The sequence below is a fragment of the Vanessa atalanta genome, chromosome 19, assembly GCF_905147765.1.
Source record: "Vanessa atalanta chromosome 19, ilVanAtal1.2, whole genome shotgun sequence".
NCBI classification, from domain to species: domain Eukaryota; kingdom Metazoa; phylum Arthropoda; class Insecta; order Lepidoptera; family Nymphalidae; genus Vanessa; species Vanessa atalanta.
Window position 1 is genome coordinate 10,310,238 of NC_061889.1, and position 11,948 is coordinate 10,322,185.

The following is an 11,948-nucleotide window of genomic DNA, read 5'->3' on the forward strand; positions in this document are numbered from 1 at the left end:
TATGACGGCGCCTCGAGCGCGTTCTAAATCTACCTTTTTTTAAGTTAAGTTAAATGTTAGACAGAGCCATCTAGTATCGATGTCTATGTTAATTTAATTCAATGTTGGAATTTGTAAGGACGAGAGTGGCAACCCAACTGTGGTGGCAACACTCTTGTGAAACGTCGTTGTGAGCGGACGTCCATCTTATGATTGTCATCGGTGATTGTCACTTTTTTGAAAAAAATAGCGTGGCTGAACGATCGACAACGACGGATCGCTTACGTCCAGTGATTTTAATCTAATTAAATCGCTTAGAAGACGCTATATTTTTGTTAAAAGACTTCATTGTGATAAATAGAACGTTGATTTATTATCAAAAGTGCCTTTGTTTTCGACATACCACGCCTGTGACCGAATCAAGGACTTTCTCAAGTTTAACTACAATGGACCGTCCTGATGAAGGCCCTCAAGAGCCTTTATCAGAAGTAGGATGCGGAGATCGAAAAGTGGCAAGTGATGAGACCAGCGGTAGTAAACTTTTGAGTACCATGGAAGCTTTGTTAACTCGCTTGTTGGCTACAACTTCACCAGCGCCTCATGCATCCACAGCAGCTTCAGCTATGACGAATACAGTGCATTTGGTCCAGTTTAACCCTGACGATGTTGACGCTGACATCGAGGGATGGTGTCGTGTCTCGGAGATAATTGTAAAAGCGAAAAACTTAAATGGAGTTGAACTTTTAGTGGCATTGACAAGCGCTTTAAAGGGACGTGCTGCAACTTGTTTGACTAAGGTACGATTGGAAGATTTGACATGGGACACTATGAAACAAATTCTTCTCGCAAAGTTTTCGAAGCCCAAATTGATCCAGGACTATTTTGACGATATAATGCGCTTCCAATTGGGAGTAAAGGAAACAGCGAGTGAGGCAGCTATGCGTTTGTGGAATCTAATAGAAAATATACCCAAAGTTGAAATGCCAGAGGAGGTTATCGCCGGATTCGTTGTATCTGTGTTGAGCTTGAAAGATCACCTGATTCGTCGTGAGCTGAATTCTCATGCTATCACTACCCGAGCACAACTATTCCGCATACTCGGTGGTGTTACTTTGAAAAGACGCCTTGACTCTAATGATGATCAGTACCCAGCTGATTCGAAGAAACCTCGATTGAACGATACAAAGTTTAACGGAAAGTGTCATAGATGTGGAGTTCCTGGCCATAGAATAATAGACTGTAAAAGACCTCGTCCAGAACCGGGCTCTTCAAAATCAGTTGAAAACTCATCGTCATCAAAAGAAAAATCAACATCGCCAATTTGTTTCTCGTGTGGAAAACCGGGTCACGTGTCAACGGGGTGCCCAGAGAGGAAGAGTGGTGGAACTGCAGTGAAGGAGGTCAACATCTGTGAGCATAGAGTATCGAGAGGTACCCTTAGTGTGTCATCTGGTGAGAAATTTTGTTTTCTATTTGATAGTGGATCATCTTGCTCTTTACTAAAAGAAAGTATTTCCTCGCGGTTTCATGGTACTGAGCGTAAGAGTTTGGTTTATTTGAATGGCATAGGGAGCTCCAATATAGAATGTACAACACAAATTTTAAGTTTAGTTCAGATTAGTGGTTTGGCGGTGACACTTCTATTTCATATCGTCCCAGACGATTATATTACAGAGTCTGTAATAATAGGTAGCGATATTTTCGAACACGGCGTGCGTGTTGAAATAGACCATGATAATCTTTGTATTGTAAAAAACGAAAAGACCAACGCTTGTGAGCACAAAACGACTGGTATTAATTTTGAGTCCGTAGATACTGATTTAGTAGGTAAAGAAAAAGAAGCACTTCTGTCTATCTTGCTCAAATATGCTAACCATTTTGTTGAAGGCAATCCTACTAAACGTGTTAATACAGGGCAAATGGAAATTAACCTTATAGATCCTAATAAGATAGTACAGCGAAGTCCTTACAGATTATCACCTCCGGTAAAACAAGTGGTAAGGGAGAAAGTTCAGGAGCTATTAGACGCGGGAATCATTCGGGAAAGTTCATCTCCTATTGCAAGCCCGATAATATTGGTTAAAAAGAAGGACAACACCGACCGAATGTGTGTTGATTATCGGGAGTTAAATTCCAATACACGCCCTGAACATTATCCCTTGCCACTTATCGATGATCAGATAGACCAGCTTTCGGGAGCATACTTCTTTTCATCTTTGGACATGGCGGCTGGTTTTCACCAGATCCCAATTCATCCTGAATCCGTGGAAAAAACTGCGTTCGTAACGCCCGAAGGGCAATACGAATACCTCGCTATGCCTTTTGGGCTGCGAAATGCACCTTCCGTCTATCAGCGATGCATTAATAACGCGTTCAAGGATTTAAAAGACAAGCCGCTTGTGTACATGGATGACGTACTATGTTATTCCTCAAATATAACTGAAGGGCTGCGTCGTCTTGAACAGGTATTAGAAGCTTTGGCTCGGGCTGGATTTTCACTTAACTTAAGAAAATGCAAGTTCATGAAAAATAAAGTCGATTACTTGGGATATGCTACCCAATCTGGGGAAGTCAGACCAAATTCGCTAAAAATACAGGCATTAGCAAATGCACCCGCTCCAAAAACCGCCACTCATGTACGCCAATTTTTAGGTCTGGCGTCCTACTTTCGGAAATTTATACCAAATTTCTCGCGGATTGTAGGTCCTCTGTATCCTTTAACCAGACTCAAAGGTGGTATTAAGTGGACGGAAAATCACGAAGAAATCCGTCAATCAATTATTCAGATTCTGACGTCAGAACCCGTGTTAACTATTTTTGATCATAACCTGCCTGTAGAGCTTCATTGTGATGCCAGTAGTGAGGGTTACGGCGCCATCGTTATTCAGAAAAAGGATAATATGCCACATGTGGTAGCGTACTTTAGTCGTCGCACGACCGAGGTGGAGTCTCGATATCATTCTTACGAGCTCGAGACACTCGCGGTCGTACGAGCTATCGAGCATTTCCGCCATTACCTCTATGGCCGTAAATTTACAGTGTACACTGACTGCAATTCTCTTAAGGCCTCAAAGTCTAAAGTGGACCTTACACCGCGTGTGCACCGTTGGTGGGCTATTTTACAAGTTTACGATTTCGATATCGTATACCGCGAAGGCAAGAAAATGGAACACGCGGATTATTTATCACGTAATCTGCAACCGGATCCGGAACAAAGTAAAGTGGGGATAGATGCTTCGAAATCTGTACAGAGTAAAAATATCGTTTCAAAATCGGTAAAATTTGTAGAGTTGCATGAAGGTTGGTTATCTGTCGAACAGAAACGAGACAGTGAAATTCAGGACCTTATATCTAAATTTTTTAACAAAGAATTGCCTCAAACCGTTGCGGATACATATGACGTTAGGAACGGAATACTTTATCGCAAAATTAGCCGGAATAAAGCTGTCTCTTGGCTTCCTATTGTACCGCGATCTTTGATTTGGACGCTTATTAATCATATTCATTCGGAAATTTAACACTTAGGCCCGGATAAGACCCTAGATAAAATCTACGAGTTGTACTGGTTCCCCGAAATGTCCAAATGCGTGCGACGATTTGTAGACTCATGCATAGTATGTAAAGCATCTAAGGGACCATCGGGTGCCCAACCAGTTCGACTTCACCCAATCCCTAAAGTCGCTGTGCCATGGCATACGCTACATATAGATTTCACCGGTAAATTGAGTGGTAAAAGCGATCAAAAAGAATACTGTTCAGTAATTATTGACTCGTTCACTAAATATGTACTACTGGAACACACAACTTTTCTTGATGCGGCTAGCGCTGTTAACGCTCTTAAAAAGGCAGTCTATCTATTCGGAGCTCCAAAACGTGTTATAGCCGATCAAGGTCGCTGTTATATAAGCACCGACTTTAAAGCGTTTTGTGCTGATAACACAACATCCAGCTTCACTTTATCGCCACAGGTTCGAGCCGGGCTAACGGCCAGGTAGAACGTGTGATGCGGACCCTAAAATCTTTGTTAACGATTATTGAAAATGACCCGAATAAAAACTGGCGAGATGAGTTAGGTAATGTGCAGCTGGCTCTAAACAGTACCAGGTCAACTGTTACAAAATATACTCCAACTGAACTTCTTACTGGAGTTCGCGCACAACCATTAGGGATTTCTAAACTGACATATGGGAATGAACAAAGCCAAAGGTTAGATATTGAGTCCATCCGCGCAGAGGCTTCCAAAAATATAGAAAAGGCTGCCAAAGCTGATACTGTACGTTTTAATCGTGGTCGTGCCACTATCAAACCATTTTCGAAAGGAGACTTTGTGTTTGTTAAAAGTTCTGAACGAAATCAAACCAAGCTAGACCGTAAATTTAGAGGACCATTTGTAATCACCAACGTCCTTGAAAACGACCGTTACGAGTTGAAAAGTATCACTGGCTCTAGTAGAACATTCAAATATTCTCACGAGAACTTACGTTCAGTACCGAGAGGACATGAAGGGCTAACCGAGGTGGCTTTTAGCATGTTAAACGAGAATGAGGCCATGACGGCGGGGGATTACGATGAACAGTTAGACGGATACCAGTACGACGATTCTGATACATTGTCTGCTCATAGTGATACCTTGACTGCAGGGTCCACAACTTTAACAGCACAATCAGAGACTATGAGCGACGACTCCGAAGATGAATCTCATCGTGAAGAGATAGTAGGTGTGGAGGTTCATCATTCGTAATAGGTAATGTAATCTGCACATCTGATTGCACTAAACAGGTACTTTAGTTGTTATTGTGTTGTCCGGTTTCACAGGCTTGTGATTCGAAAGGACGCACGATAAGATATTTTTCTGTAGTATTTAGTTCAAGGAATTGTATTGTCCGGTCCACGCTTGCTTGCGTGTTCGAAAGGACGTACTCTTCCGATCCGTAATGAAAACGGTCGAAAGGACGGTGTTGTCCGGTCCATGTCTAGGTACATGGTCGAAAGGACGCATTTGTCCGGTCCGGTTTGTGTTGAGTACTTTTAAATGTTGTCCGGTCTAAGCACGGGTGCCTAGTCGGAAGGACGCATTTTGTTCCTACGTCACAGTCGAGAGGACGGTGCTTTCTGATCCAGCACAATTTATAATATGGCTGATCGGTAATACGCATTTGTCCGGTCTGTGACGGAAGTCTTTTCATTTTAATATTCACTGTTTAGAGTGTTGTGTGAACTTGTATGTAATATGATCAGAAGTTTAAAGTCAGGGTGGACGAGCCGAATGATTGCGGTGCTTATTTAAATCGTATGTGATAATGTGTGTTTGCTCATTGCAGATACTGGTGATCGCCCGAGGACGGGCGAATGTCAGTCCGGCCGTGACGGCGCCTCGAGCGCGTTCTAAATCTACCTTTTTTTAAGTTAAGTTAAATGTTAGACAGAGCCATCTAGTATCGATGTCTATGTTAATTTAATTCAATGTTGGAATTTGTAAGGACGAGAGTGGCAACCCAACTGTGGTGGCAACACTCTTGTGAAACGTCGTTGTGAGCGGACGTCCATCTTATGATTGTCATCGGTGATTGTCACTTTTTTGAAAAAAATAGCGTGGCTGAACGATCGACAACGACGGATCGCTTACGTCCAGTGATTTTAATCTAATTAAATCGCTTAGAAGACGCTATATTTTTGTTAAAAGACTTCATTGTGATAAATAGAACGTTGATTTATTATCAAAAGTGCCTTTGTTTTCGACATACCACGCCTGTGACCGAATCAAGGACTTTCTCAAGTTTAACTACAATGGACCGTCCTGATGAAGGCCCTCAAGAGCCTTTACATATATTGGTATTGGTACAATTCAATGAAAACTACAGGTGCCTTTTTCAAATAATTTCGCCAACAAACTCTAAGGATCTTCTGACCTTGGTTGGTGCTTGATTAGAAGTGATATGAGTTAATGATTGCAATTTGACAAAATTTGATTGTATTAAAATTTGAATAGAGTTATCCTTGCATTCAAAGTCAAAGTCAAAAATCTTTATTCAATATAGAAGTGTATACACTTGCTTATTGATTGTCAAAAATCTACCACCGGTTCGGAATTTAGCACCTCAGACCTGAGCAGAACCGGCGAAAGAAACTCAGCGGGATATATTTTTTTAATTTTTTTTAACCATTTTCCATGTACAATGAAAATTATATTTTAGTTATTTGAAACAGCCTGGAGGCGATCATTTCATTCCCAAGGTGTGCAGTCAACTAAAAAGTCATTAGTGTTGTAATATCCTTTAGCACACAAACGCTCTTTAACGATTCTTTTAAATTTTATAATTGAATAATTTTGAACGTTTTCTGGGATCCTGTTGTAAAAACGTATACATTGCCCCAAAAAAGAGTTACTAACCCTGTGTAATCGGGTACTTGGACTAACAAGTTTATTCTTGTTTCTAGTGTTAACAGATTGTACGTCACAATTTCTGGGAAAATCATTTATGTTTTTGCGTACATACATAACATTATCAAAAACAAATTGAGAAGCGACAGTCATTATTTTAATTTCTTTCAATTTACCTCTTAACGAATCTTTTGGGCCCAGGTTATAAATTGCACGAATAGCCCTCTTCTGCAGTACAAAAATAGTATTAATGTCAGCTGCATTACCCCAGAGTAGGATGCCATACGACATTATACTATGGAAATAACTCAAGTACACAAGGCGAGCCGTATCCACATCAGTCAAAAGTCTAATTTTTTTTACCGCATAGGCTGCAGAGCTGTGTCTAATCGCCAATTTATTTATATGGGGGCCCCATTGGAGCTTAGAGTCTATTGTCATACCAAGGAACTCTGTTGATTCTAAAACATCTAATGCTTCCCCGTTTAAACGTACACTCGTTTTGACACATCTTACATTGGGAGTAGTGAATTTAATACATTTAGTCTTTTTACTATTTAAAATTAAATTATTAACACTAAACCAATTTACTATTTCAGAGAGAGTATTGTTCACATCGTCATATATTGAAAGACGTCTTTTTATTTTAAAAATTAAAGAAGTATCATCAGCAAACAATACTATCTCGAGTTTATCACCTAGGAGATGTGGCAGGTCATTTATATAAACAAGGAAGAGAAATGGTCCAAGAAATGATCCTTGAGGGACCCCCACAGTAACTGGAGACCCGGGAGATCTCTTTCCATTTACATCAACCCTCTGAATGCGATTGCTCAGATACGAAATCAGAAGACTGAGTGCAGTGTCCCTAATTCCATAATGACCACTGAATTTTCATGTGCTTAATTTGTGTTTATAATTCATCTCGTGCTCGGCGGTGAAGGAAAACATCGTGAGGAAACCTGCATGTGTCTAATTTCAACGAAATTCTGCCACATGTGTATTCCGCCAACCCGCATTGGAGCAGCGTGGTGGAATATGCTCCAAACCTTCTCCTCAAAGGAAGAGGAGGCCTTTGTCCACAATGATCAGAACTTAACATATTTATAATACATTTATGATTAGGTACACAGTTGGTAAATATGTTGTCAATACATGTTGCAGTGGATTCAGTGATTCTAGTTGGCTCTAAGAATAAGTTAATTAGGTTATATGAATATAATAATGATCTGAATCTAATACTTGTGCTATAGTTTTCTAATAAATTTATGTTGCCAAAAAATAAAAATATATTTACTTGATCCAGATAATTTCAATAATGCTTTCCAATATTTTCTCAAATGCTTCATATAACCCGCTAGGAGGTCTGTATACGCATACAACAATGACATGCTCAAGCTCTGCGCAGGCTATTTCAATAGTCTGCTCAATAGAAAGGCTCACAACATCCTTAGTTTTTTAAATTTTAGATTTTTGTTAATAAGTATTAATGAGCCACCACGTATAGCTTTTTTTCTACTGAACATACTAGCAATCTGGTGACTATTGAAGTTAAACATAAACTGATAATTTACAACCCAATGTTCTGTTATACATAAAATATCAATAGCATTACTGTTTATGAATAACTCAATTTCTAAATCTTTTCCTGTCATTCCTTGAATGTTTTGGTGCACCAGGTTTACAAGTTTACTATTATTATTGTTTTGATTATTTCTAATTTTAAAATTTAGGAATTTATCCAAGGTTAAATTACTATTAGGTAAATTAATATTAGTATTAATAATACTTGAGCCAGAGACTACCTCTTTTGTCTTAAAATTCAATTTAAATTACTTTTATCAGTGTTAATATAAATTAAATTGTTATTTTTATTATGCATATGATCCTTGGTAACATTAGGCATAAAATAATTATTAATATTGTAAGCAATTAGGTAACCAATTTGTCTTCTCGATTTTATTGGTATGTACATAGTACCCTCTGTCAGCTTAAATCTATATATGAATTTATTAATGTCAAATAACATAAAATCATTGCTACAATGTCGGGTCAAATTGTATAAAGACACATTTAAGTCACAAATATGTAAATTCTGTGCATCTGTCAAGGTATGTGAATATGGAAATGTACTAATTATAAATTTGCATTTCTTTTGATTTTGAATTTCACATAATAATTTTATATCCTTAATTAGATTATTTTTGTTCAGAGACAAGCTGTCTCCATGCATTAATACAACTATATTATTGTAATCCAGATGCATAGAACTTATTTTATTTATTTAGTACTGATAGGTTGCCCCGGGTGAGCATGTATTTATCATTGGACGATATATTGTGGTTGTATTTTATCTCAAAGATTTTGAGTTTTACGTAATAAAATTCTACATTGTTTATATAAAGTTCTAAAGAAATAATATCTATATGAGTTATAACTCTCCAGAAATAATTATAAAAACGAACATTAGTAATAGGTTCAAAATAAATTCCAGGACAATTGGCAGCCGTAGCACAAAGCTCTGAAAATAAGACATATTAAAAGGTTAAGACGTAGCGGGTTTTATTTCGTTTGTATGATATTTGATATGTTTGCGACCCACTTGCAATGTTACGTTATGTTTATTATGAATATTAATTATTTTATAAAGGCCTTTCCATGTAAGTCATATCGCGAGATTTAGGCCTCTGCCTCGAATATCGCGGGCAGCGGGGCGGTGGCGGTGGCGGCGCGGGAGCGGCAGGATCTTACGCGTATAATCAAATGGACCGGCCCTCGAATACAGCGGTGCAGGTGCGGCGCGGGGGCGGGCAACGAGCGGTGCACTCCAGTCAAGCGGTGACCGCCCGCGTTGCGCGTCTGCATTGTAGGTATAGTGTTGTACATTTTTTTTGTGACGTATCAAAATGTCTTTGGACGTACAAGAGCTAATTATTTCGGCAATCTTTGAGAGGACACCCATATGGAACAGCAAAGATCTGAACCATAAAAATAGAAGAATAATTAACCAATTATGGGAAGAAATAAAAAACGAACTGAATATTGAAGGTAAATATAAAAAGGATTTATTATGTCAAATACAATATTTATTATGTTTTACAAATTAATTAGTAACTAATGCACACAATATTCTTTCACAATTTACAAAATATTCTTTGAATTTTTCACGTATATATTGTGCTTGATAAGACGTCCGGGCGTTTGTTTGTAATCGTGTTTGTATTCTTTGTTGATTCGTATTGACAGTAATATAGGCAATATCATTATTAGAGTCATTTGGGGTAAGTGAGCGCAGTGGGTAAGTGAGCGCAGTACATATAACTCCCGAACGAGGAGCGGGGGAGGTGTCGTTTGTTGGACATAACAGAGACCCCCCGCGTACCAACTAGTCGCGACGAGTCTCTTTAGCGTGCGGCCGTTGAACAAAATTTTATTCGTAAATATCAATATTTGTTGTATACTTTTGTAGTTTTTTGCCCGACGGAAAACAGTGTAGTATCTAGGTTATTGGATTCAATACGGTGAGTCGTTTTTAATATGTTTGAGGATATATTTGTGATATATTTATTTTTAAAGTTTGAGGTTACAATTGCTTTCAATTTGTATTATGAGCATTCATTTCAAATTGCGTGCTATGGGGAAAGTGTGCGCGGGTAAGCGTGCGCATGCGCACACTTACCCACTTGGTTCAAATTGTTGACATTGTGTTGTTTTGTTGAAACAAATAATGTATAAGTACTTACTTAAAATAATAAAAACTAATGTCGTGATTGAAAACGTACTCCGGACTCTGCTCATAGCTGTAAATATCACCGGGAACTCAATCAGATGATGATGAGAGTTACTTTAATAAGTTGTTCTATTTTTCAGGATCCCCACTATGCCTCGAAATTACAAACGAAAAAATCTTGATCTTATGCCCGTAACCGAAGAGCAAATCTCAAGAGCTAAGGCTCTCATCGAAAGTGGCAAAAGCAAAAGAGCTGCAGCGAGTAGCGTTGGAATTAGTGAGTCATGCCTTAGAAAAAGACTTAAACTTAATTCATCTGCGACTTCAATGGGTCGATTTAAGCTAACTTTTAATGAAGAGCAGGAGTTAGAGTTTGTTACTCACTGCAATTGTTTGCAGTTTGCATACTTATCGTCCATCTGTATGGACGATAGGTATTATGGTCTGACTATTAATAATTTAAGACGTTTAGCATTTGAGTACGCTGATACTAACAAAATAGACCATAGATTTGATAAAACATGTAAAATGGCAGGACGTGACTGGGTGGAAGGTTTTTTAAAGCGTCATCCCGAATTAATTTTACGCCAGTCAGCACCCACAAGTTTGGCTAGAGCTATGGGATTCAATAAAATTCAAGTGGACCGTTTTTATAAAACCTTGAAAGGGTTGTATGAAAAATATAAATTCAAACCAAGCCGCATTTATAATGTCGATGAGACCGGAATAAGTACTGTACCTAAAAAAACTCCTAAAGTTGTTACTACCAAAGGTAAAAAAGTAGTAGCTAAGATAGTGACATCAGATCGAGGGACCACAATCACTGCTATTTGCTGCATGAGTGCCACTGGCCATTATGTCCCGCCAGCATTTATATATCCGAGAAAGAGACCCAAGATTTGTTAGATAGTGGCCCTGCACAAAGTATTTGCATGGTCTCCGACAGTGGTTTCGTCAACACGGAGCTATTTATTAACTGGTTACATCACTTCAAAGATTTTAGCCATCCTTCAACAGAAGATCCCGTATTGCTGCTCTTAGATAACCACACTTCTCACGTTAGCTTAGATGCCGTGAAATTTGCTCGTGAAAACAATATTGTGATGCTTACGCTGCCACCACACGGAAGTCATAAATTACAACCTCTTGATAGGAGCTTTTTCAGCCCTCTTAAGGGTAAATATGCTATAGAATGTGACAAATTTATGTCAGAAAATTCAGGGAGAGGCATTGGTCAACAACAAGTGGCGCGCTTATTTAATGAAGCTTACAAGAAAGTGGCTACATTAGGCAATGCTGAATCTGGCTTTAGAGTATTAGGGATATACCCCTACGGCGATGACTTATTTGATGAAAGAGTTTGCTCCATCATTAGTCACAGATCAATTGCCCCGAAATCATGATATTAGCAATATTCATAATTCACTTTCACCTAATCAACTTTTGGAAGCTTCTCAGCCTCTTCAAAACCAACTCCTTGTAGAAGCTCAAAGCTATCAGAAAAATGATAATTTGGATAAAAGTCAAAATCAAGCAATGCCGTTGAATTTACTTTCGGATATTACTTATAGGCAAAATGAACAAAACAGAGATGATCTAGATATCACTGATTGCGAATCTCCTTCAGTATTAGATGATTACAAGGAGCCTGAGAATATGGAATCCCCATTAAAAGATGACTTTACAAGTGATGTTACAAAGTTACTGAATTTTGATTCTGACTGGCCAAATAAAGAAAAAGAACTATGTATTAGAAGAAACCTCTTCATCTATCGTTATTGGTGCTTTGGCAAATTCCGGTGATGATTCTAATCCAAGAAAGACTAGTGTTAAAACTACCGATTATGTGCCAGTCAC

At 38.6% G+C, this 11,948-nt stretch overlaps 2 protein-coding genes across 2 annotated transcripts; both read left to right on the forward strand.

The window, feature by feature from the left end:
- The first annotated feature begins 425 nt into the window (after positions 1-425).
- LOC125071594 lies at positions 426-5,368 on the forward strand. The gene is made up of 5 exons (XM_047681916.1): positions 426-1,410; positions 1,654-3,231; positions 3,505-3,696; positions 3,948-4,697; positions 5,301-5,368. The coding sequence occupies exons 1-5, from the start codon at positions 426-428 to the stop codon at positions 5,366-5,368; spliced, it is 3,573 nt and encodes a 1,190-aa protein (XP_047537872.1).
- A 5,655-nt stretch (positions 5,369-11,023) lies between these two features.
- On the forward strand, positions 11,024-11,494 carry LOC125071596 (MFS-type transporter clz9-like). The gene has a single exon (XM_047681917.1). It carries the CDS (start codon positions 11,024-11,026, stop codon positions 11,492-11,494), a length of 471 nt encoding a protein of 156 aa, XP_047537873.1.
- The last annotated feature ends 454 nt before the right edge of the window (positions 11,495-11,948 follow it).